Source organism: Protopterus annectens, chromosome 8.part0, assembly GCF_019279795.1.
Source record: "Protopterus annectens isolate FY-2018-M chromosome 8.part0, PAN1.0, whole genome shotgun sequence".
Lineage (NCBI taxonomy): Eukaryota > Metazoa > Chordata > Ceratodontiformes > Protopteridae > Protopterus > Protopterus annectens.
Genome location: NC_056741.1, coordinates 1,350,084,483 through 1,350,112,381, shown reverse-complemented (window position 1 = coordinate 1,350,112,381; position 27,899 = coordinate 1,350,084,483). Strand labels below are relative to the sequence as shown.

General features: G+C 41.7%; 1 protein-coding gene across 4 annotated transcripts in view; it reads right to left on the bottom strand.

Annotated features, from left to right (window-relative positions):
* Positions 1-1,512: 1,512 nt before the first annotated feature.
* IFT46 (intraflagellar transport 46) overlaps positions 1,513-27,899 on the bottom strand; it is a 716,375-nt gene continuing 689,988 nt past the window's right edge. For all 4 annotated transcript variants that reach the window (XM_044080916.1, XM_044080913.1, XM_044080915.1 and 1 more), the window contains exon 12: positions 1,513-2,118. In XM_044080916.1, coding sequence (XP_043936851.1) covers positions 2,023-2,118 — 96 coding nt within the window. In that variant the 3' untranslated portion in view covers positions 1,513-2,022. The remainder of the gene's footprint in view (positions 2,119-27,899) is intronic.

Genomic DNA, 27,899 nt, shown 5'->3' with positions numbered 1-27,899 from the left:
TTGATTTAAAAAATAAAAAGTAAGACTCAAGTATCAAAGAATTTGAATCAGGCCCAAGGAAATTGAAAAGCTTCCAGTTTTAGCTACCTTGTTCTTTGAAAAAAAAGCTGACCTTTAAACCAACTCATGTCTCCTAAGTATTACAACTGTAGCAGTAGGTTTAACTGGCAAATATGTATCAAAATATGAAATTCTGTTTCATAGCTGCACATTTACAGATAAAGTATTTAATAAGTGAGCAACTGGGAATCAATGACTGAAAAATTTCCTCCATTGTGGAAGTCAATTATCTGCGACATCTGTTTAGCAATTAATCATACGTAAACATGTTTTAAAACCTCAAAGCCAATGAACTTGAAGAATGCAACTTACCTGCTTATCTGTAATATACTCAAAAACTTTTCTCAGAAAGATTAGAGATAGTTAAAATCAGCTCCTTTCCAGGTGTACCACTGGCACAGAGGTATAAAGCCCTGATTAATGCCTAGGTGACACAAGTTCAAGTGGTGGTCCAGGTGTGTGATGGCAAAGTCAGAGAGGACAGTCATGCACACTGGTACACGTTCTTGGACACATGCAAGCAGGCTGACCTCCCTGTTGGTGGCTAGGAGAAACAAATGTGTAGAGTCTCCTGTGGATGAGGGTGGGAGTCTTGGTGACGTCAGTCCCTTGTGGAAGTAAGGGATGGTGTACATTGACACCCACTGTACACCCTATCCATTAACTCCAACAGGGAATACAATTTGGGGGGTGGATGGGTAGAATAAAAAAAAAACAAAAAAAAACACAAAACTTGAACCATTTCACACTGGAAGGCTAGGACAAAAAGCAAAAATCTCAAATGGCTATCTACATGATGATTTCTCCTGGCTGACTTTCATCCCCCCAGTGATGGGGGAATTAATTGGCCAGTTAGCCAGGTGGAAACTGACATTCAGCAGACAGTGGAGACAGCCAGACCAAAAGAAAAATTGCTTCTTTATTCCTTTAGCTGCAGCTAAGCCTTCCCGATTAGGATCAGGACAGGTCACAATATTTGATATAAAATAATAGCTTTGTAGACCTTTATAACCTGAGGAGTAACAGCTAGTTGCATAAAAAATTCTATCAAAGTTTGCAGATTCTCATGTTATGGGTGTAATGTGCAATGAGAAGGAAACTCGGGTAGAACAGCATACGTTTATAAACCATGTGTCTCTTCCTAGAAACTAACAATTTCCATTCAAGGTACTCTTAACTCAAGCTTAGAAAATAAATCATACGAAGACGCAATATCCTCTTCAGCAATCTGTCCCAAAGAAAACTCAAAATCTCATTCATCATGGTTATAAAAACAATGCTGCAGTTTTTTTTTTTTTTTTTTTTGACTGGGGACAATTTACACCAATTACATTGAAAACACCTAAAAATTGGGTTTCATAATTGAACATGCTTTAGCAAACTTTTGAAAATTTAATTTCAATAAAAGTAGTATTATTGTACAGTGAAACTTCAATAGAAATAGTTCTAGAATTAATGCTTTTATGACTTTATTTTGAAAACTGTTTACCACAGTACAGCAAGCTGACACTAATGTCTGTGTGCTTTTCTGGCTAAGTACTAGACTACCACTAATTCCATCTAGGGAATGCTACTAGCTTTCATTTCTGTACAGATGACTATAAAGTATGCCAAAAAATTCAAGTTACAGCTGCAACTGAATCCAACTACGATAAACAGGCAAGTAATGCGCAATAAGCGAGAATTATTTTGGGTACAAAAAAGAAGTCACAGCCTGTGCTTGAAGTATAAAATATAATCAATAAAAAATACACTGCACGTCAGTAATATTTGCCTTTCCTGTTTCATAAATATCTTTTTTTTTCAAGAAGGTTGCCTTTATCAAGCTAAGATGCAGATTTGCTCAATATCAGCAAATTCATGGATTCCAGAACTTATTAAGGATGACTAAAACAAGCTGGGCTTCGCGGATCCAACCTACTGGGGAATATCTGAACAGGCAACGGAAACAAGCCAGTGTTCTTAGTCAATAGTGAGTATTTCTGCATCTTCAGGTCTAGAGGGTGGAGCAGAAGAGGCACTGTGTATTTTCCTTCCTTCAGCCAAGGCTTTGAAATGCTGTAGAACAACAAAAAAATGGAAACCAGTACCAATGATTAATATTTCAGATTGATCCTGATTTTATCATTGCTGTGTATTATAAATTTAATAAATCAATGCTTTGTTTTCTTGGTAGATATAACATCTCTTGAAAATGGTTTATCTTGATCTACAATTTGTTTTTAATCCAGTACAAACAAAAATCATGTACTTACCATAACATCTCTTCACAATCCACAATCCAGATTCTTCTACTTCAAAGTATGGATTGGTAGCTACAAGTCAGCAATCTTCTCCACATCTCCTAATCTCAAACAAGCTCAAATTCCTTCCCTCACTACCATAAAGAAATTTAAATTATGTATCCATCACAACTATGCATCTGCGCTGTCCATTTTCATTCTTCCTCATCTTATGGGTCTCTGACACAACCCTTGGATCTGACTCGGCCAAGCTCTATAGATTATTGGATCCAACTCTCAGTATCCTCCCTTAACTCATAATGCCCCTAACTTGACACATTACCTAAGATCAGGTCTGCTTTTGCTAAGTATGCCAGAAGGTATAAGCACTTACAATAAAGCTTAAAACTATAACTAGAAAAACAGGATAGAAACAGAGTAGGGGCTCAGACTGGGATCACTGGTTCCCATATACCTCACTAGGACACTCCCAAGGGATAAGGATAGGGGAAAAGGAGGGTGGGAAGTTGAAGAATGAAAATGGACAACAGATGCATAGTTATGGTGAGTTCATAACTTAAATATCTGATGTTGATTTCATTCATTCCTCAATGTATAGGACGGGGTACCCAGCTACAATAATCATGGGTGGCCCCCATAGAAGAATATTCCAAGGAACAGTGGAGGCAAAGGCAGCCCTCTTCCTGGATGTGATGCCCAAATTGTAATGAGCAATAAAGGTATGGGAAATGGATCAAGTGGCCACAGCACAAATGTCATTAATTGAAGCTGTAGCCCAAAAAGCAGATGACATAGCCAGGGATCTGGTGGAATGAGACTTTGGGGATCTAGGTAGGACAAACCTCTTAGAGAATATACAAAAGTAATGCAATCTGTTATCCATTTAGCTAAAGTAACTTTAGAAACTGTTTTTCCCAATTTGTTTTTAGCAAAGCAGACAAACAGTTGATCAGTTTTTCAAAATCCTTTTGTTTAATGTAGGTAGAAACAAAGCTGTCTATGTACATCTAAGAGATATAACATGTATTCTCCTTTAGTGTCAAATTTTGGAAAGAGGGCTGGTAAATTGACTACTCAAGTCATATTTAAAGAAACAACTTTTGGTAGGAAGGAAGGATTTGTACATAAGGTCACTCTATCTTTGTGAAAAGACAAATAAGGAGCTTTTAAAGGGACTGCTTGGAGTTCAGAAACTCAGCTTGCGGACATAAAAGCAAAAAGAAATACTGTTTTCCAAGGAAAAAAAAATTAGGTGTGACATGGCTGAAGATTTCAAAGGGGACAGAGATAAAGCTTGTAACAAAACTGTAAGATCCCAGGGTGGAGTAGGGTCACTTAATGGTGGTCTAAACAGAAGAGTCCTCTTAAGAAAAGGCTTACAACTTTTTGAAGAAGCTAGGGGGAAAGCATTATGTCCTACGTGTTAATCAGAAATGGCTGCAAGCTGGACTTTTACGGTGGAAAAACAGAAGCCATCTTGAAAATATGAAGCCAGAAAATCTATTACAGCAGGAACTGGAGCTGTGAAGAGATCCAGCTTTCTTTGTTCTGCACAATATGAGAATCTCTAACATTTGCTCCTGTAATTCTTCCTGGTTGACGGTTTTTTGAGATGAGGATAAAATCTGATGAAATGGAGAAGAAAGCCTTGACTGTCTACCTGTCACTGGAGCTGGAGAAACCATGCAGTTAACTTGAGGCCCTGAATGTCTGAATGAATCATCCACGAAGGGTATGATAGTAGATCTGGACTGGGATCTAGTGTCCAAGGCAGATATAGAAGATGGGACCATAGGAATGGGAACCACACCTGCAGAGGACAGAAAACAGCAATAAAGCTTACCTTGCTCTTCAACTGTTGTGCTTTTTGGAGAAATTTGGGTATTAAGAGAATGGGAGGCTAAGCATACACGAGACTGGGGGACCAAATGTGGACTACAGCATCTCTTGGTGACACCCCTGAGGGGAATTAGGGCATAGAACCTGCTGAACTTGTTATTGAGGGGACAGGTGAAGAGGTCGCAGCAAGGTTGACCCCAGTGATGAAAAATCATTTCCATCACTACAGGATTGAGAGACCATTCATGCGGCATCAACACCGATCTGCTGAGCTTGTTGGCTAGGATGTTGGATTTCCCCAGAATGTGCGTTGCTACAAGAAAGCAGTTGGAGGACATCACCCACTGCCAAATTCTCACTGTTTCTTGGCAAAGGGAATAAGTTCTGGGTCCCCTCTGTTTGTTAATGTACCAAAGCACTGACATTTTGTCTGTCTGAATAACGATTGTACCTACAGAGAGAGTTCTGAAAGGCCTGCAACACTAATAGGACCTCTCTCATCTTTGGCAACTTTTATACTCAAACTGGCCTTTTCTGGGGACCACATACCCTGAAGAGTGCATCCCAAGAAATGTGCCCCCACTCCCACCAATTGGGAGGCATCCATGGTCAGCGTGCCCTTTGGGGGAGGAAAGATAAGTGGACATCCCTGATAAAGCTTGTTGGACTGAATCCATCAAAGTAGGGAATCCTTGCAGGCTCACAAAATCTTTATAGGATACTTCAACAGATGTCAAAGCATCGACTGTTGTACCGACAGGGTCCATTAGAGAATTTTCATGTGAAATCAAGCCATGGGTAATAGGGTGATCAAGCCTTAGGTTCGATGGCTGCAGTGAAGAACAAATCTTGCAGGAGGACAGGGATGATCCAGAATTTGTCTGACATGCAGTATTAGAGAATAAATTCTGCTTTGGGGTAAGAATGCAAACTGTCTGACTGTCCAAGTGAGCTTCTATAACCTCCAAGATATGAACTGGTCGAACATGGGGACTTGGAAAGATTGATTGTGATCTCTAGGAATAGACACAACTGGAGTAAGTAATCCCTGGCCTTCTCTAGGAGATGCTTGGTTGGTGCGGAAAGGAGCCAGTCATCTAAGGAAACACTCAATCTGTGCAGTCTGAGAGGAGCTACCACCACTGCCACGCATTTAGTGAACACCCTGGGGGCTGTGGTGAGACCAAAGGGCAGGGCTCTGAAATGGCAGTGACTGGCTCCCAGCCTAAAGTGCAGATATCTTCAAGAGTGCGTGTTTATTTTCATGTGATAGCATGCATTTTGAATATCTACAGAGTACATCCAGTCGTCCTTCTGTAGAAGGGGCAGAATGGACTGCACCATGACCATCTGGAATTTGGAGTTCTTCACAAATTGATTTAGATGACTGAGATCCAGAATAAGCCTCAGGGCCCTGTTTTCTTTCGCACTAAAAAAAAAACCTTGAGTAAATTCCAAATGCTGATTGGTCTGGTGGATCTCCTGGATGACTCTTTTTCTAGCAGCTTTTTAATTTCTATAGCTGCCAACTCCCATTGGGTGGAACATCGTGAAGACATCTCTTTCATGAAGGGCTTTCCGAAAAGGGAATGAGATATCCTCTATACATAATCCTTAGCACCCAAACATCTTTTATGATGGCTGTCCTGGTGTCTAGGTGCAATGATGAGTGCCCCTCGACTGCCTCCAGAGAAGAAGTGTAGGGCAACCTTTCAGGAGCACTGAATGGGCCTGTCCGAGAAAGAATTTCAGAACCTTTAGTTCTGCGGACCCCCTCTGCCATGAGGGTGGCTCTTGCATTGTTATTTATCCCCTCTGCCTCTGTGAGGAAAAATTCCCATGTGAGTCTTGAAAAGGTCCATGAGATTTTCTGAACCACATTTTCTTACTGCCATGTTGATTCCTGGAAAAGAATCAATGTGGGGTAGAGAAAAAAGATTTTAACAGCAGAGAATGTCTTTCTGTCTTGCTCACTACGGGAAAGTGTGCTTTTAACTGTGGGCCCAAACTGGGAAGATCCATCAAAGGAAGCACTGATGAATGAAGACTTATAGGGTTCCACAAAATCACACAATCTCATCCAGGCATGTCCCTTAATGGCTATGCCTAAACCAGCAACCCATGAGGAACCTCAGCTGCATGAAAACCTCATGGATGCATTTTGCTATAGATTGCAGGGTGGCCATTTGAGAGGAATAGATTTTTTCTTCCTCTGCCGACATGGATCCCAGGGTAAACTTAGAGAGTTCCTTAATCAAGTCCCTCTGTAATCTAGTAAAGTGTGCCAGGTAGTTAAGCAACTGCAAGGCAAAGCTCACTGAAGTACAAATGTGCTTTTCATAATTGTCTAGAACCCTAGAATCTTTATTAAGAGGGTGGACAGTGGAACTCTGTTCGACTACTTCCTTTTTGGTGGCTGCTGCAACAACTATAGCATTCACAGGGATTTCCTTACTCCAAAAAATGCCTGCCCTTTGGGGCTCTAGGTATCTTGTCTGGTGAAAGGGGGAATAGGCTCTATCATGCCCAGTTCCTTCCAAGCCCAGTGGGAGACAAGGTCTATAAGGTCATCCACTGGGGGGGGGGTAACCCAAGAGGTAGATGGGTCAGACCAGAAGGTTTCTAAGAACACAGACTCCTCTTGGGAAGGGCTTTGGGAAGACCAACCACCTTTTTGGTGCAGGATCTCTAAAATGTCTCCAAAGGAGACATCTTCTGGCGGTGACCTTGGGGACCCTTCCCACTCATCAAAATCAGTGTCTTCAGTCAAAGATTTATGACGGGAACCTAAGTGCCTCCTCTTACACAATCTCTTCCAAGGAACCTCTTCAGTGGTACGGTCTGGAGAGGTATCAGAAGAAAGAAGTCTCTGTGGAATAGTGTGATGAGGCTTAGAGCTCAAATCTGATGAAGGAACGGGTATAGTATCCAAGGATGTGAGAGTTGAAGAAGCTCTCAGATGGAAAAATACCCTCTCCACTACCTCAAAGGCAGAATCACCAGGAGAAGTGGAAAACAATCTCATCGGAGCCTTAGCTCTCAGCTCAGCCAATTCTCCACCCCTCCCGGACCTCCTCTCAGAGGAGGAAGTTGGAGCCAAGCTGTTTAGCACTGAAACTCTGAGGGAAGCAATGGCTCCATGAACCTTGGAGTCAAAGTCATCCCCACTGATCTGATGCTGATGCTTTGGCTTCAAGACTCATCCTGCTCAGTGGGGATCGGTGCTGAATGGATCAGGGAAACTGTTGAATCTGAAGAAGAAGGTGGTATATTCAGATCCAACACTTGACTCTTGTCACTCTCGGATCCAATGGCTCCAAAACTGCAAGTCAGATTCGAGAAGGAGTTACAATTGGGTGCGAAGGTGATTGAAGGCTCACGGATCCAATGGGAGATGCAGATGGTAAAACCCCCATCTGGATCTATGCTCAAAGGAGCTTTCTCAGCATCCTGTCCACATCTGCCTCAAAAAGACTTTGGGAAGACCTGGTCAAGGAAGAGATGGATGGAGGACAAGACAACTTTCTAGGAATCTCCTGTAAAAATGGAGATCTGAGCCTACAAGACACCAGCTCCAGAGAGAATCAATGACTCCTGATCCAAGGAGATTTAGACACTAGACTACTGGATAAGAGGGTGTCAGATCCAACATTTTTTAAGTTTAGTTGGTGGCTCCAAGACTGGAGTAGATCTTGGAAACTATGCAGACTGTTTCCTATGCTCCCTGGGCTCTGAAGACTTCTGTTTTTTTTTTAGAGGGGGGGGTTGTGCCTCTGAAGTAGAAGCTGTAGAAGAAGCAGCAGCAGGGAAAAGGCCCTTAAGGACCAACTTACTACGTCTGTCACTGATGGCCCTTGAATTAAATCCAACACAGATTTCACAAGGCACTTTCAAATGGGAAGGGCCTAAAACAATAAACACACTCCCAGTAGGCATCAGAATTCGGTATCTTATGCCCACAGAAAGTGCAGTTTTTAAACCCAGTAGGCTTAGCAGCCATACCAACACTAAACAATTAACAACAAACAACAAACTAGATAATACCTATATAATTTTTTTTAAGAGATAGAAAGAAGGTTGTACCAACAATGGTAACAAAAGCTATCTTAGAAATAAGGTAAAGAAAGGCCAATGCGAGCTATGGTAAAAGAAATACCTTTAAAAGGTAGAATAAAGGGTATAAAAAGAAGTAAAGAAAGGAAGAATTATAAGGAAGTGATATAGTAATATCAAAAATATATAAATTCTATTTTTCTACTCACAAAACCTAATAAATGTAACATAGAGCTTGAGAGAATGCAATCACGACCGAATCATTAGTGAAGCAAACAAGATCTAAGGTAATGTAGCAGTAAGGAGCATTATGTGCAATGGGAGGACCTCGAGAGTCAAATCCAAGAATCTAAAAGAAAACAGCAGAGTTGGATTCAAGGTCAGATCCAAGACCCAATCATTGGGGGACAAATGAAAATGACATCAGATCACCTCTTTTCAAAATCAGCGAATTGTGTCTTTTTTGAAGGGTTCTGGAACTGAAGTTCTTACAAAAAATAATAAACTGCACTTAAGTGTTTCATCCTGGGCCACAATCTTTAGCTGATTTCATGAGGTAGTTATGAATAAACACTTCTAAACACAACCAACTGCCCAAATAAAAAGACTAATAAATTAAGCCAAGAAATAGAACTCTAAGCAAAAATGGCTGTTTAGGTAGGAGTAGGATGTGAGAAGGAAAAGTTTCACTAACTTGTGACTTTACTGAAAAGATTACTATCTTGCCCTACCTAAGAAAAAGAAAAGTATGACCTGTAACTCTGAACTATGGAAAGAGGAGATGAAAACTGTGCAAAAATCTTGAAAGTTGGAGCCTGGGAACATCTTGAAGATGCTTCCTAAATCACAGCAAACATACAGCGGTTCATAGGTTCATAGGAAATGATTAGACAAATGGCTAAAGAGCCAGTATATGGCCCCTAGCGGCAAGAGGATGGCATGGATTTGTGCCTTTGCAATGTATCTTACAGACTGCCCTGTCCATAAGGAACACAGGCACTACCCAGGTGTGAATTTGCAATTCTCCATCCACTGATCCAAACTGCATTGGAAGAGCACCAGGGAAGGTCTCTGCTTAATGCGAGTAGGAAGGCTGCTCCAAAGAAGGGACAATCTCTGAAACACATCTGTCTCTCCAGCATGTTTTGAGTCGCTAAGTTTAAATCCCTAGATCAGGTGACACTTGTGCTGTTTGACTTGTGGATATGTAGTGGCTCCATCAGGGCTGGATTTGTGAGTGCCTTGTAGAACAAGCATAGGTCACCCCTTAATTGTTAGTAGGGGGCAGAGTAAAGGAATAGGGCTTTTATTTGTATACCCTGTATTTTCTTTGTGAGTAATCTCTGAGGTTGCTCTAGATGCTGTAAGTGCCAAGTCAAGAACATGCCAAATGGCTCATTGTACTCTATGTACCTAGACCTCTCACCTCTGAGTCTTACTCTTAGGGGTCTGCTACTGATGTTGTAATTTGCAGGGTTATTTGACTTCCCAAAAAGTATGATAATGCATTTTTTCACATTTAATTTTAGGCCATGGTTCTGGCACCAATTGTCTGTCTCATCTAGATTCTCCTGAAAGATATCTACATTGATGGAGGATTTGGTGATTGACCCTAGCTTGCAGTCATAGGCAAACTTTGTCATCCAAAGGCCTTCCACATTAGCCTTGACTTCAGAGAAGTACATTCTGAACAGAAGTGGTCCCAGCACTGAGCTTTGTGGCACACCATTAGTAGCTGGTCTCCTGCTGGATCTGGATTCATCGTTAACCACATGTGTCCTGTCAGCAAGCCAATTGGCTATCCATCTGGTGACATAGAGATTTATGCCCAGTTTTTTTGAGTTTATTTATAATACCTGAGTGAGGAATTGTGTCAAATGCCTTGGCTAGGTTGAGGTAAATGGTATGTACTTTTACCCTCATCCATGGCCTTAGTGACTTTCTCAAATAACCACCAGATTCAGTACGTGTGACCTGCCCTTGACAAAACTGAATTGGGTTGGGTCCAGTGTCCAGTGTTTGGAGGTTTCCTATGTCATTATTTATCAGGTCCATGATTATTCTTTCCATGGCCTTAGACATAGGACTATTGAAATCTATGGGTCTGTAATTTCCGAGGTCAGTATATGGTACCCCTTTACGCAGAGGGATGACTGTTGCTGTCCTTCAATCTACTGGGACAAAGCCAGTTTGGGGGCTGTGGTTAAACTTAGATCCTAATGGGCCTGATAAATCCTGATTTGAGCTGTTTGAGATGCAACCTGGTACATTGTCAGGCCCCACAGAAGCTGTATTTTTAGATTTATAGGACACAGTGGCAACCTGTTCTTTGTTGATAACTGGCAGTGGAGTGGTGGAAGTGACTTCTTGGGGGAGAGCTGGGGATGGTATGAAAGTGAAATTTGAACCAACTGTGTTGGCCAGAAGATTTGCTATATCTGCCAGCCTTGTACAGCTGATGCCATCTAGGACTAACTCTGCACATTGCTAGGTGGTACCCTTAAAAGACTGTTGACATAACTGAAAAATGCCTTATGGTCGCCCTTAGCTTTGGAGGCTATTTTTACCTCAAAGTCTACTTTTAGAGACTTGACTAGTTCCCTGATTTGCTTGTTTAAAATAATGAGGGACTTTTTGCTGTGTTGTGCACATTCACTCTTCTCAACAGGATTTTCTTTCTTTTGTTGTACAACCTATTAATAGCCGGGTTCCACCAGGGTGGCTTGTTTTTGTGGTTTGACCTGGGGTTATTTCGGTCTGGTACTGCTGTTTCTATGCAGTTCTTTATATGACCATACAGGGCTTTTGGGTACACCTCTACACAGGTTTCTGTGTTTTCTGGATTTGGGGGAGCTCGGAAACTAGCTATGTCATCCCTTAATAGGGGGCAATTTAACTTAGACAAGTTCTTAAGGTTTCTGGGGTTAGGTGGGGGGACTAGTTTTACTTTTATTTCAAGGGAGACTGCTTTGTGACCTGATCTTACCAGTAAAGACATCACTTTATGGGGAGGGGGGGTGCAGCACATTCCCATATTTGTGAGTACCAGATGTGGATATTTGCTCCCCTAGTGAGAGTGCAGACTAGCTGCTCCAGGGCATTTGAATTTACAAAGTCAAGAAACATTTGGGCCTCCATGTTAGTGGTCGTGTATGCTTCCCAGTTTATGAAGGGGTAGTTAAAAACACGCATGTATGGTACTGGGCCGAATGGTGAGTGATTCTAGCAATTTCAGGTAGGACGACACATGGGTTTCTTGGTTCATGGTGGGGGACCTGTAGCTAGCAAGAATACGGTAGTGGATTTTTCCTATGATTAGTCATATTGACTGACCAGCCTTGAGGTGTGCTTATACTCTATTTAGATAGATACACCTCTGCCTTTTGCTTTTTCATGTTCAGTGGATGGTCAGAATATAGGAAAGAAGTTATAGCCATGCACTGCTTGAGTGCTTTCCGTAGCTTTGAGCCATGTTTCAGTAACTGCACAGACGTTAGCATTCTCCAGGGTGAGGAGATTTTCCAAGGAGTGCAGTTTCTTGTTGAGACTCCTAGCACTGAGCAATAATTCCTTTAGCTTGTCCTCAGCAGCTATGTTGTAAGATTTGTCTGATTGACAGTGCCTAAAAAAGGCACTATAGAGGTTGGATAATGTTTTGACCAACATCCGAAAGCCTGCAGGTGACAGGTGAAGACCATCCCTAGCAAAACAGAGTGGCCTGTCAACCATGTCCTCCCAGGCTGACAAGTACTGAACCCCTTTGGAATGACACCAGTAGCTAAGCCAATTGTTAAAGTTGATTATTTTCTGCTGGTATTGTGGCATCATCCTTGGAGATGGTAGAATAATGCTCAATGCTAGGTTCATACCTGCCAATGACACATTCTGAGAGCTAAATCATGTCTCTCTTCATATAGTCCAAGGAGGTACATCTCAGGTCATTCACGCCCACATGGACTATGACTGAGTCATACTTGTACTTAGGGGTAAGTGACCTAAGAGCTTGCATTATCTGGCGAATCCTGGCCTCTGATACGCAACTACATGAACTCTTCCCTCATCCAGCCTGGTAACAGGGACAGCACTCTGTCTCACAATGGAGTCACCTACAACCAGAATATTGGGTTGTGGAGTGTTTTGCCTTATGGACTTGGTAGATGAGAGACAATGGGATGTAGCTTTATATGTTGTGATGGGAATCGTTTGTTTGCATGTGGAGTTTCTGAGGACAGTGCCTTACAGGCCTTTGAGATTTGGGAAAGTTACATGTGAGCACCTCTGCATATGTCGGTCTGTGTGTGTGGTCCTTTGCAGGTGTGGTAAGTGATGTGTGTAAGTCACTGACAACCTGTTTGCTGCTTTTTGTCTGTATGTGAGAGTCTAGCCTCCAGTATCAATGGGCAAGTACATCTTTCACATTAACTGGCTGTCAGTGTACACAAGGCAAGTGTTACACTGCCTCAAGATGCCCATGTCCACCAAGCTGGATGCAGAGATAGCAGGAAAGTACCTATCCATGGTTGCAGGTTCTAATGTGTACTTGAAAGGATAGGAATGGAGGCTGTTTGCAACTGGATGAAGGAAGAGTGCTTGCTTGTTGTAATCTGCAGCTAACTTAACCAGCGATGTTGCCCAGTGCCAAACCAGATGCGCTTTGAACAGCAATAGTCCTGGGTGCTATAACAAGGCCAGATAGACCTGAATAGTTCTAACTAAATGTATAAATGCTGTTCACTGCGCAAACTAGTTACCCCACAAGTAATGTGGTACTGAGATAAAATTCTGAGGTGATTTTTATAGGGAAAATTCAACTTCTAGGGATTGCGTGTATAAAAAGCACCAGTAATCGCTGCTGCACGAAGAGTAGTTTCTCACAAAACTGAGGCTTATATACGATCAGAAAGAAACAAGTTTTACACTAACTATGCCCTAAGGCCAATCAGGTAAGCACACAATAAGCCTTCCACCAACAATTCCCAGCTCAGATAGATTAAATCAGCCCTCTCCTGCCACAGCAGTGCAGACTTTGTCCCTGTTAATGTAAAATGACTGGTCTGGAGCCCAAGTGTTAAGGAACCTCAAACAGATGCCTAATACTAAGAAACACTAGATACAATGTATTTCAGTGCAGAACAGAAACCCTTCCAGCAATTTGAAAATGCAACTTTAAACTTTAAAGAAAGAAGTGTAAAAATAAGACAATAAGTGGTGAAGTAAACTTTCACAGTATAATGAAAATAAACAATGTTTCCAGATGTTTGTATCTGTACAAGGCACTGGCACAGAGAGCAGCTCCATGCAAATGTGCAGATTTTATACCAGCACTGGAAGTACAGAAAACTGAGCCCTCTAGTCAATAAAATGACTACACTTAGAGGCCTTTTGTGTGCTTCTCAACTCAGATAAATCAGTAAACACCTACTGCCACTAGATGAATAACCACAGTCCTAATATAAAAACACAGTAAAAGAGTGTCCAGAATGAAATGCTACCACAAACAAACTAAAACTTAAAGAAAGGCAATACGTAATCCAAGATAACAGTGGTGTACTTTCAACAGATTATAAAACTTTGCAAGTTTGATTATTCAGTAAAAGTACTTTGCTTTGTAGAAATGAGCCAAGAGACACTCAGTTGTGCAAAATTTATAAAGGCACTGAAAACAAGGTAATCAAGACCACTGGCTCAGACCCCAAAAAAAGTATTTTATTCTCTAGCGCCTCGGTACAAAACCTTCCAGGAGTTACAAAATTCAACTAAAAATGTGCTACCTTTTATATAAAAAACACAAACTCAATCAATAATACAATCAAACAATTAAATAAAATACTTCCAATTAACCTCTCCACTCAGTCCCATAGGGACCAAAGTATCATATTTAAGAATAAAGACAGACTCTTTGTATAACAGTTTTTCTTTCAAAAGAATTTCATCATCATTTTCAACAAATACTTGCTCTAAAATACAACCTTGAAGCATAGAAAAATCACTGCCATGTACATCTCTAAAATTACATGCCAAAATCTTGTCTTCCTTTTGATTTTTTTATGTCCCTGATATGTTCCATTAGCCTCACTTTAAAACTTCTTTTTGTTTCACCAATATAAAAGAAACCACACGGGCATCTTAAGGCATAAATAACCCCCTTGGTGTTACATGAAAAACGTCCCCTTGGTACATCAATAAGAATAAAAAAAAAACAGCTACCACCAAAAGCAGGTCTCCAGGTCCAAAAAGCCAAAAGAGTCCAAAAGCATACAAGCCAAAGAAGGACCGGGAGTAGGCTGTAGATTCCAGTATAAAGATTATTTATTGTAGAACAGACCACAGAATAAAAAACATAAGCGCTTTTGTAGGTGTGTACCCCATTTCATCAGATGTAAATATGTTGCATCTTAACCTTCATTTTATACTCTGAAAGCACTAGTCACATGCTATTAGATAATCACATGACCCAAATATTTAAAGCCATACATACATATATACCTTATATATAATTGTAATCACTTTCTTATAAAAAATAGCAACAATATATTCAGAATAATTTCATGCAAAAATATATATATAAAACTTCATATAAAGAACACATATAAAAATGCATATATAAAAAACTGACTCTGCCAATAAGAATAAATGCAAGAAATACACACACAAATTTCATCTAAAGAGGGCCCTTTTCTTTAATATAGGCTTCAGGGGTACATAGTCATTCAGGCCATGTCCACTATCTGCCTTAAGCCTTACAATCTATTTGGCTTCCACAGCCTCTGTCTTGTTATTGACATCACCGCCCCTGATACTTTCATACACCTTCCCTATTACAAGAAATTTAAAAGTATGTTCATCGTCAGTCTCACTAACATGTTTAGATAGTACACTTACTCAGTCCTTTCTATTAATGTGGTGCACATGTTCCCTAATCCGATCTTTAAGCACTCTGTCAGTTTTACCAACATAAAATTTCAAATATTTCAAACAATGGGCAAGATACACCACATGTCTGGTGTTACATGAAGCAGAAACATTAAAATTATACTGTCTTTTTCATCTGGATGTATAAACTTGGTACTAATGTCCAATAGTCAAACCTCTATTTTCTAAGGCATTAGCCTTACTCCTTGGGAAACATAACTTTCTTTTAAGGGAGAGCTCATTCCTGAACAAAAATCAAAGTTGTTGTTCTATAATGTTACTAACACCCTTATCAGACGTCAGAATTCCCCAATTTTTCCTAACTATGCCCATGTAGGTCTGTACATCAGACGAATAATATAAGGGCATCTTGAGCATCCCTTTGTTACTAGTGTTACTAGCTTTCCTAGTGACCTGCCTCTTAGAGAAATATGGTTGTGCCACTGAATCTCTGAGTCTGGTTACCTCCTCTACATTATTCTTCACCATCTGGCCATCATAGCCCCTCTCCATCAATTCATTGGTAATACCTTCAGTACATCTCAAGAAGTCAGACTCCCTCCCATTTAGTCTAGAGGCACTAAAAGCCTGGTTCCTTACCGCACTCTTGAAAATATATGGGGGGTGCATACTGTTATATGCTAGAAAACTATTGACATGACATGGTTTCCTATATTGTTTCGTATACAGTCTATTATTCTCGTCTACCAAAACTGCCACATCCTGTCAGAGTATGTACATGTGAACCTTAAAAATGCAGTGCTTTCATTAACATACTTGATAAATTCAATTAACTGTTGGGTAGTTCCACTCCACACAATAAAAAGGTCACCTACAAACCTTCTGAAAAAAGAAATGTATTTGCTGAAAGGACCTCTTAACATATATTCAGATTCCCAGACCACCATTACAGCATTGGCGTAGCTATTAACACACGAAGTGCCCATAGCTACGCCATTGTTCTGCCAATAAAACACATCCCCAAATAAAAATACATTACAACATAACACTATCTCAAGCAAATCCTTGATGAGTTTGATCTGTCTGGCTTCAAAACTAGAGTATGTCCCAAGAAACCTCTCTATAGTATCTATACCCAGATCATTCGGAATTACGGTGAAAAGTGATATTACATCCATGGTGACCAAGATCTAACTATCCCTATCACTCAATACTTGCATGTACTCAAATAAGTCAGTTAAAAAATGTTCAGTATCTGTTAGTACCTGTGGTACCTCATTAAGTAAGGGTCTCAGATTCTTCTCTCTATATATGGAGATGGACTCCGTGGACCACCCTCTCCCAGAGACTATCGGTGTCATTGGTGGACAGATTTTATCTTTGTGAATCTTAGGTAACCCCTGTATACAGGGGATAGCAGGATGTTCTATAAGGAAGTAATCATGTAATTCCTTCGTTATGGAACCCTCACTCAATAATACATCCAATTTCAATTTAATCTGGTACACCATTTTATCAATCTTTGTACAAGTAATCTTCATACAGAAACTAACATCACATAACACATGTTCACATTTGCTAGCATCCATGATGACAACAGGCCCGCCCTTATCAGCAGGCCTAATCACTATATCTGTATTTTCCTGTAACTGCACTAAGGCCATCCTTTCATTTCTAGTAAGATTATATTTCCTAAAGCCAGTTATGTTCTGTATTTCTAACATTTTGTAACCTATACACATCCTGTATACACATTGTTTCAAAAGCATGTATTAATGGATTCACAGGTGGTACAGAAGAGCTAGGTTTCTTAAAAAGCATTCATCTCCCTGTCATTGCCATTAAACATAATCTTAAGGGTTAAATCCCTGCAAAACTTTTTAATGTCAAAAATAACTTCAGTAGTGTCTGAGTACCTACTTGGTATGAAAGAAAGTCCTTTCTGCAAAATGTTCATTTCATCATTTGAAAGTACATAACTCGATAAGTTCCAGACTAAACCTTCTTGTGAAAAGCTTTTTTGATGTTGCCTGAACCAGTCATCTGCCCTTTGAATTTCCTTTTCTGCAGATTTTGCTCCTTCCCCTGGTTCTGGAAACCAAATCCCTCACTGGTAGGGGAAAGCAAAGTTTCTGTTGTACTAAAGGGTGAACACCAGCAGCACCGTGTTGTATACCTGCCAGTACAGCAGATTCAGCTGACTGATGTACTTGTGCTGTTGTAAGAAATATTTTTTGTCTCGCTCCTGTTCTGTTCCCTTTTTCACTTGTTAGTGCTGAATTAGCTTGTACAGCTCCATTCAGGATCATGGATTCGCTCACAGGAATCTGCATTGTAGTTGTATCCACTTCTGCTTCTTTCGCGGCTGTGCTCTGCCTCGGAAGTTCCCTCTCACCAGCCAGTAGTTCCTGTTGTTCGTCAAACCGATCAGTAGCCATGCACGCATGCTCTAAATTCGAGCTGTTATCTGTAAACCGTGGCCAAGAAACGACATTGCCAAGTAAAAAATCTTTACGGTCTCTTTCCACTTTCTTCATCTTTATTTTACTTAATTTGCGCTCATATGTAGAGTCTGAATCCAAGGTCTCCACAAAATATGTGTCCAAGGTAGCAGTGTCAAACAGTGATAAGAGCTCACCATATAAAGTTTTACTTGAGGAAGATAAAGACTGTGTCTCCCTATCAGCTGCTGCAATTAGCAGTTTCATATAGCTGACGCTGGTGTTCAAATTAAATTTCTGCCACTCGGTTAATAATACATAGGTTCATAGGTTCATAGGTTTATACTAGGCTATCTGCCCTAAGGCATTTATAAGCCTAGCCCAAATTTTTGTGGCTTACGCCACCCCTTATATGAAAAAATACTGTGCCCATTAGTTTGTTGGGCCTCTGTCCAGCAGTGACACAGAGATGATTCCCGGGGTAAACCTACGATCTCCCATCCACAGGTCAAGATTTCTCCTGAACAGAGCCAGCGAGGTGCTCTGCCTCACATGGTCCGGGATTTTATTCCACAGCATAGGGAGTCTCTGAGTGATAAATCTATCCCTCCAGCACGTCCTATTTATATCCGTGCTAAGGTTTAAGTCGCTTGCTCTAGTGGTTTTGGTGGATTTGGATTTTTTGAGGTGGAGCATGTCCATTAATTCCGGGTTGGACATGGCCTTGTATGTCAGGCACATGTCACCTCTGAGCAGACGGTATGCGACTGAATAGAGCTGGAGTTTCTTCAATCTGGCAGCATATGACAGATTTTGGAGTCCCTTTATCCTTTTGGTGAGGAACTTTTGGGGTCTCTCCAATTGCGGCAGATGTCGGGTGAGATACATCCCGAATGGGGCATTGTACTCGATCATTGGTCTGATAAGTGAAGAGTACAGGGGAACAATGACCTCACTAGATCTGGATGTGAATCCCTTCATGATCAGGTGGGCAATGTAAATGTCTTTCTAACCACTTTAGCAACGTGAGTGTCAAAAGAAAGGCCACTGTCAACCTGGGTCCCCAGGTCCCTGATAACCTCTTCTGTGCTTAGTGGATTGCCACCTATATGGTAGCTTGGGGTTACCTTGTTTTTCCCGAAGGGTATGACTATACATTTTTTGGCGTTTAACTTCAGGCCATGGCTCTGGCACCAGCTATCTGTTTCCGTGAGTCCCATCTGAAGGATATCCGTGTCCGATGCACTTTCCACTATGGCGCCCAGTTTGCAGTCATCTGCAAACTTTGTCAGCCAAAGTCCTCCCATGTTGGCCTGTACTTCTGAGAAGTAGATGCCGAACAATACGGGGCCAAGGACCGAGCCCTGTGGGACACCACTTGTGACCGGCTTGGAGTCTGACATAGCGCCAGCAACTCTAACCCTGTGGGTTCTGTCCTTAAGCCAGTTTGCAACCCATCTTGTGACATATGGGTTTACATTTAAGCTGGTAAGTTTTTCTACAATACCCGAGTGGGGTATTGTGTCGAAAGCCTTTGCAAGGTCAAGGTAGGCTGTATGGACTGCCTTTCCCTCATCAATGGCCTTGGTGACTGTTTCGAAGAAGTCGACCAAGTTCAAAAGGCATGATCTTCCCTTGACGAAGATAAACTGGGTCGGGTCCAATGTCTGCAAGTCCCCTATATCTTTGTTTATGAGCTCCATTATGATCCTCTCCATAGCTTTGCAGACTAGACTTGTTAAGCTTATGGGGCGGTAATTACCAGGGTCCATAGAGGCACCGCCTTTGTGGAGTGGGACCACAGTTGCCGTATGCCACTCCTTGGGCATGTATCCTGTGGTAAGGCTGAGATTAAACAGCTGCCTTATGTGTAGGTTTAATTCCACATTTAGCTCGTGTAGCACACAGCCGGGGACACCATCCGGTCCCATTGATGCTGTGTTTTTAGCTTTAGAGAGAGCAGCTTTCACCTGCGCATTTGAGATGTCTGGGAGGCTACACTCCGCTGGGATAGTTATCTCTCCTTTAGGGGGGGAGAGGGGGGTGAAGTTTGCACTGAACCTGTCTGCCAGTATGTTGGCAATGTCTGTGTTTTCAGTGATTTTTGTATCATTTTGGACTATCACATTTGACACATGTATAAATGATACACATTTTGTATCATTTTGGACAGGATCACAGTTTACATGTGAGGACATTTTCAGCACATGAAGCCCCACTCAGAACTATACCTTCCTTAATGCAGAGCTCGATATGAAATTTTTCATAGAGGTTCCTCTTTAATTTAAAGAGTTCATTCTCTGTGGCGTGCATTTTTTTTTCTTAAGGCTTTTCCCGGTTAAGGGTCGCCACAGTGGAACTCTGGTCCGCTAATGATTGGCAGTAGATTTTTACGGTGCCAGATTGATGCCCAACTTTCAACGAAGGCATGCCCATTTATGTATGTTTTTCGAATGTCACTCAACCGTGGGGAGGATGTGCAGACTCCACACAGAAGGCGCTCCAGCCGAGAATCGAACGGGAGAACCTCTTGCTGTGAGGCAACAATGCTACCGCTGCACCACCGTGGCTTATTTTTCAATAAAACAATATGAACACCACTAGCCTCATTTTCCATGCTCTCATAAGAGCAGTTAAAAAGTGGATTCTCTTTGCTTTCAATAACTTTTAACAGCTTCTTCACATTAATGGAATTACCTTGTGAACAAATTACATGCTCTTGATCCAAGCCAATAATTTCTATTTCATCAGCCATAGTCCCAGCAGAGGCGGTAACCAAAATCAGCACAGCAATAAGAATCAAAAAAACAGCTACCACCAAAAGCAGGTCTCCAGGTTCAAAAAGCCGAAAGAGTCCAAAAGCATACAAACCAAAGAAGGACCAGGAGTAGGCTGTAGATTCCAGTATAAAGATTATTTATTGTAGAACAGACCACAAAATAAAAAAACATAAGCACTTTCGTAGGTGTGTACCCCACTTGATCAGATGTAAATATGTTGCATCTTAACCTTTTGAATTTATTCATATGCTCAAAGGAACATATTATATATTTGCAAATAGAACTGTTGCATTTCTAAGTGCCCATAGATGTTGGACAAACACTTAAGTTACTTTTTGGTAAGACAAAATTTCCATGAACAAGTATGTCCTTTAAACTTCTTCCCCATTTGTATGACATCATAAGGTGCTTACTTAAAATTTTACTCAAATCCCCATCCTTGTGGAGAAAATTCCAATAATATCTTACAATACTACTAACTTCTTCACTTTGAATGTTATATGTGCTAACAAAATACATTTGTTCATTCTCTCTACCCCCCCCCCACTGACCCACAACCTATGACTAACTTTATTTTTTGATTTTAACACAAAAGGTTTTTGCTCAGATTATAAAAGTGTGATTATTCAATAAAAGTACTTTGCTTTGTAGAAATGAGTCAAGAAACACTCAATTGTGCAAAATTTATAAAGGCACTGCAAACAAGGTAAACAGATTAATAAGCTCTCCAGCCAATAAAACAACTACATGCAAGAATCTCTAGTGTGCTTCCCCACCCTATACATATTACAGACCTGGCTACCATCCACTGCCACTAGATGGAAAATCCACTGTCTTATTGATATAAAAATACAGAAGAAAGTTTGTTAGAGTGTAAAAATACCCTACTGTATCCAACAGCTTGCTAGATAATGAATTCTGAGCAAGTAAATCAGTAGAACAGACAAGTGGAGTACCTCAGGGTTCAGTCCTGGGACCGCTCTTGTTTGGCGTCTACTTCTCTGACGTACAGGCCAACACTAAGGGACTCTGGCTAACAAAGTTCGCAGATGACTGCAAACTGGGAGCCATTACTGAATCCCCAAATGATGTGGATACTCTACAAAAGGGCCTTACAGAAACAGATGCTTGGTGCCAGAGCCATGGGCTCAAGCTCAATGCCAAGAAATGTATAGTTATCCCCTTTGGGAAAAAACATGTATCCATGAATTACCATAGAGGTGGCAATACACTGAACACCAAAAGTGTGATAAGAGACTTAGGGACACAGGTGGACAGTGGTCTCAGCTTCGATAACCACATCGCCACAACAGTCAGGAAATCCTTCTATGTGGCACACCTCATCACTAAGGGCGTTTCATCCAGAAAAAAGGAGGTCATTGTCCCACTGTACTCATCCCTCATTAGACCCATTATAGAATACAATGCCCCGCTTGGTATGTACCTCTCAAGACATCTGCAACAACTGGAAAGGCTGCAGAAATACCTCACTAAAAGAATCACAGGCCTAAAGCAGATGCCCTAAGTTGACCACCTTAAAAAACTCCAGCTATACTCTGTCGCATATCGTCTACTCAGAGGCGATCTCTGCTTAACATACAAGGCCATGTCAAACCCAGAGCTGTTGGACATGCTACACTTAAAGAAATCCCAATCTCTCAGAGCCACACGCTCCAGGGATCTAAACCTTGTCATCACAATAAACAAAACATGCTGGAGGGATAGGTTCCTAACCCAGAGACTCCCCAGACTCTGGAATAGATTGCCCATACATGTCAAGCAGAGTGCCTCTTTGGCCCTCTTCAAAAGGAACCTTGACGATTGGATGGGAGAAAGGAAATTCACCCCAGGGGATCAAGTCAGTCACCCTGCTAGACAAGGGTCCAGGGAAGTAAATAGTGTGGGAAGAAATAGCCAGGGAATTGTTATGGCTAGGCTTGTATAGGCCCTAGGGCCGATAGCCTAGTACCAACCTATGAACCTATGAGAGATAAAATGCACTTTTCTTCCCATTAAGCACAAGGAAAGGCAAATAAATAATTCCAATATATAAACAGCAGTGTAGAAATGGAGGAGCTTATAAACCTCAATTTACAGTATGGGTGGGTAGCTTAAAACCCCACCCAGTTTGGTTTTGTAAAGGGCCGATCTTGTCTTCTCAACCCGATTGACTTCTTCGAATCAGTCTCCAGAGCCGTGAACGAGGGTAAGGTAGTCCATACAGCCTATCTGGACCTTGCCAAGGCCTTCAACACCATCCACCACTCTGGAATTATAGATAAACTTACTAAGATGGGCATTAATCCCTACGTCACTCGATGGGTTGCCAACTGGCTTACTGACAGAACCCACACTGTAAAAGTAGCTGACTCAAAATCCAGCTCCAGACAAGTGACAAGCGTAGTACCCCAGGGTTCAGTCCTGGGACCGCTCTTGTTTGGCATCTACTTCTCTGAAGTACAGGCCAACACTACGGGACTCTGGCTAACAAAGTTCGCAGATGACTGCAAACTGGGAGCCATTATTGAATCCCCAAATTATGTGGATATTCTACAAAAGGGCCTTACAGAAACAAATGCTTGGTGCCAGAGCCATGGGCTCAAGCTCAATGCCAAGAAATGTATTGTTATCCCCTTTGGAAAAAAACATGTACCCATGAATTACCACATAATTGACAGTACACTAAACATCGAAAATGTGATAAGGGACTTAGGGACACAGGTGGACAGTGGTCTCACCTTCGATAACGACATAGAAAGATTTCCTGACTGTTCTGGCTATGTGTCACACCTCATCACTAAGGGATTTTCATCCAGAAAAAAGGAGGTCATTGTCCCACTGTATTCATCCCTTATTAGACCCATTATAGAGTACAACTCCCCATTTGGTATGTACCTCACAAGACATCTGCAACAACTGGAAAAGCCACAGAAATACCTCACTAAAAGAACCACAGGCCTAAAGCAGATGCCCTATGCAGACCATCTAAAAAAACTCCAACTATACTCTGTCACATATCGCCTACTCAGAAGCAATCTCTGCTTAACACACAAGGCCAGTCAAGCCCAGTGCTGCTGGACATGCTACACTTAAATAAATCCCAATCCCTGAGCCACATGCTCCAGGGATCTAAACCTGGTCATCACAATGAACAAAACATGCTGGAGGGATAGGTAGGTTCCTGACCCAGAGACTCCTCATACTCTGGAACAGACTGCCCATACATGTCAAGCTGAGCGCCTCTTTGGCCCTCTTCAAAAGGAACCTTGACAACTGGATGGGAGATAGGAAATTCACCCTGGGGATCACGTCAGTCGTCCTGCTAGACAGGGGACCAGGGAAGTAAATATTGTGGCAAGAAATATCCAGGGAATTGTTATGGCTAGGCTTGTATAGGCCCCTAGGGCCGATAGCCTGTTACCAACCTATGAACCTAGTTTAAAAAGCAGATCAAAGAATGGAAGGATGGGTGGGGAAAAATAACCAGCAGGGAGTCACCAACAGTGCTTGCAGTTTTCCTTGAGTCTTATCAGAAAACATAAAGAGACAAAAATTTTCTGTGCATTTAAGTCTCATTCAAGAAATAAATTAACCAATAAAAAAACATGTGAAATATGCAGCCTAAGTAATTTAGGTGTTTGTCTACCACACAGAACAAAAACACCAGGTGAAGCAGATTTCTTAAAACAGAAAACAAAATGGAGCAGATAAAACAGAAAGCAGCTCTATCAACATATAGACATGAAGGTATGAGTGGTACATTGGGAATGAAGGGAGGAGTTTTGACTTGGGAGAGAAGGGTAGATGCCAATAAGACTGCCAACTGTAGCTGCCAGTCTTGACAATGAAGTGAACAGATTAGTTCATACAAGATTTCTATTTAACCCTTGGGTGTCACACTTGGATGCACAACATGAATCACTTGCTGCACTGAAATCAATATAAAAGCATCTAGTTACTGAAACAAAATATCTGACTGCATTTACACCATATGGATGGGTGCACAGTGCAAGGGGTTACTGTTGAGTGGTCAAGTATTGTTACAGGTGGAATCTTTAGTCAGTTCTGCAAGGACCAGCCAAATTGTTCCCCTTCCTACAACCAACTGACCCATTCACTTCTCCATTCTAGTAAGAGCCTTCTGGCTCATTCTTTCCTTGGTAGAGGTGAGAGTTGGTTGTTAGCATGAGAGACAGGCTGCTGATCCTGTAGACTGTCCTACCTCGGATCGCTCAAGCAGCTTGGCTACTCCATCATAACTGCTGTCAGGGAATGAATAGGTGCTACCACGCATGCCTCACCTCCAGTTTAAGCAGCTCATCTCTGTGTAGTATAGTTTAGACATAATAGGATTCTTGCTTGGAACAAGCAGAATCCCCCCTACCCCCACTCCATTCCAGGATGGGTGAACTGGCTGCTAACTCCCACCTTCCCCTATCTAGTTCCTCCAGCACTTTTGCTGCTAGTTGAGCATGGGCTGTCTGGTGTACAGTTAAGTCTTTATCTATTAGTGTCATAAGGTTGGGTACAAACTTTACCTTTAATTTTTACCAACTCTCCAAATGTTTTCTTCCTCCACATTTCCCAGCTGCTAGTATGCCAAACCAGCAGCAAATGTGCTACTTTTTGGCCTCTTGGAGTACTAGACATGTATCTGCTTACAGTACGGGAAGTACATCAACTTACCACAACCACAGATGTTCGAGAGCAGTCACCGATACAGTCTTAATGTAAGGGATAATTCCCAGGAATTTCCCTTGCTGTTCTTTGAGAAATGGGCATTTCTTTAAAAGAAGGCAACATACCTTTCAGGACTGCAGCAGAAAATCCTGCCTTAGTTCTATATATAATGCCACGCCTATAATGTTTGGTGAAGGAATGTCAAGAGGATCAGGTGGCAGCTTCTAGGATGCCATTAGTAGGAACTCTTTTTGGGTTCGTAGGTAGAATACTAGGCAATCAGTCTGCAGACTATTTCAAAACTAGCGAATAAACCAGAGATCAGAATCAAAACTTGTACATTTTATCCGAGAGCTAATGGCTTACTATTTATTTTATCTAAGTCTGATTACCGGGGAAGTCAACTGGGCAAGAAGAGCCCATTTTCAGTGGAGGCCCAGGGAGAAAAGCTCCACAATAACTGCAAGTTACACTTCACGTGTTACAAAAGGACAGTTCATACAGCTAGTTAAACATTTACAGATGAGCTCCATGATATTTGCAATTGGCTTGACACAGTGTTACAAAAATGAAAAGACACAATTCAATACAGAAATTTCAACATTTACATAAAGTGAATATTTTTGTTATGAACTCAATTGTAGGTTTAACATTTCAAAATATATAGCTACTAGCCATTAGTAGGTTAGGAAAATATTATGCATGGAGAGAGTAATAGTATAATTGAGACTGGAGAGTATAGTACAATAGATATTAGAGAGAAAATTAGTTTTTGGTAGGGGAGGGATTGTTTTGGGTGGGATAAAGTAATAGTAGAGGCAGTTGGATGAGTCAGTGCAAGGTGGAATGGGGGGAGAGGTTTAAGTTGGAGCATGGCAAGGGCATTCCCATTTGGAAGAAAGATGAGAGAGTAGCTGAGATATGAAATTTGTATGGTTATGTAGGTTGTGTAGGTGTGTGTGGGGAGAGAGTTCCACTGTTTAGCTAAGGATTGGGACAGCAGTAGATGGCCTGGAGGTCGTGCAGGTTTGTGGACCTGAAGGAGATTTTATTTTTTGGATCTGAGTGAGCAGTTAGAAATATAAGGTTTTAAGGAAGTAGTGAGAGCTGGGCAGTTGGGCAGGTTTAAAGATGAGCTTGTGGGCAATGGTGAGTTGTAGGTAACTGAGGTAGTTGCGTAGTTCAAGCCAGTTGAGGATTAGGAGGGAGTGGCATTGGTGGGCTGAGTTTTTTGAATTGGTTGCAAATTTGAAGATCTTGTGGTAGCAGGATTCAAGTTTGGACCGAAGGCCAAGATGGGGATTGGTGAAAAGAGGTGCACCGCACATAAGGGAGGGGAGCAGGAAGGTGGATGCAAGTGTTTGACGGGTAGAGGGGCTTAGGAAACGGTTGTGCCTGTAGAAGAGACCTAACATTTGGTGGGTTTTCTTGATTGCGGAGCGGATGTGGGTGCCAGATTTTAGTTCTTCATCAATAAAGATGCCAGGAATCTTGGTGTTGGGAAGGATTTCAAGGAGGGTGCTGTTTTGGCTCTGTATGGTGAATGTGGATTTGTCAATGGAGCTTTTGGTAGGGGGAAAAAAAAACATTAGTTTGATTTTATTTGCATTTAGTGCCAGATGGTTAGACTGCATCCAAGTTTCTGTTTTGGAGAAGACTAGTTGGGTTTTTGCTAGGAGCTCGGAGGGGGAGAAAACTGAGCAGATGATTGTTGAGTTATCTGCATACTGGATGATAGAGGAGTCTGAGATGGATTGCTGAAAGTTGTTAATGAATAGGTTGAAGAGAAGAGGGCCAAGAACAGAATCTTGTGGGACACCTGTGGGTGTGGGAAGGGAGGGGGAGGTTGAAGTTTTCCATTGGACAGCTTCTTGGTGGTTGGACAAGTAGCTGGAAAACCAGACAATGGTGGTGGGAGAGAGGTGTAGGGTGGAGAGTTGGGATATAAGTAGGGTGTGTTAAATCTATGAATAGTGTGGATACGAACTTGCCTGAGTCACATTTGAGGTTTATGGTTTCAAGAAAGCAAAGAAGGGCAGTCATGGTGCTGTGGCCAGGGCGTAAACCGTGTTGGGTAGGGGAGAGGAGATTGTTTAGTGTTAGGTGTACCATGAGTTGTGCTTGTATTGTTTTCTCTAGTATTTTAGAAAGAAGGGAAAAGATTGCAATAGGCCTGAAGTTGGTGGTATAAGTATTTCTGCCAGCTTTGTGGAGGGGGATAATGTAAGCATGGCACCAGACAGAAGGGATGTATGATTCTTGTATGGATCTATTTATAAGAATAGAGATGGGATAGACAATGCTGTCTGCAGATTGTTTGAGGAAGGTGGGTGGAAGATTGTCAGGTGCATTGCGACAGGGTTTGAGTTTGAGGAGAAGTTTTTTTATAGTGCTTGTGGGGATGGGCTTGAGGCAGAAGGATGTGGAGGAAAGTTGATGATTGGGGTGGTGGTTGGGGCAGGAGGGGGTGGTGGTGGAGGAGGGGGTGGGAAGGAGGCTGATAGTTTAGCTATGCAGTTTATGAAGAATGAGTTGAACTGGTTGGCTGTTTCAAGGTTGGGGTCTGGGCAGGGGGTTTTCTTTTTGCCAGGATGTAGCATGGATGAGATGGAGTCCCAGAATTTTGGGGATTTGTTGAGTGCAAGAAAAAGAAGTTCTGTCTTACCATAACGTTCCATCTGTATTGTTGATCCTCGTTCAGTCATTATGCATGGGTATCAGTTCCGAGCTCGGAACTGAGCCAGCCATTTTCCAAGCTCGTGTCAGCTTCAAACTCTCGAGCTAAACGCTTACCCACAATCCCCTCTCCCTGTTACCTCAGATTGAGTTTGCAAGTTAAAGAAGGTAGAGGCTACCTCTGGTCAAATAACCTAAGAGAACTGGATGGTGAGATCCACTACAAACGACAGGAGGGGGAAGGAGGGAGGGTC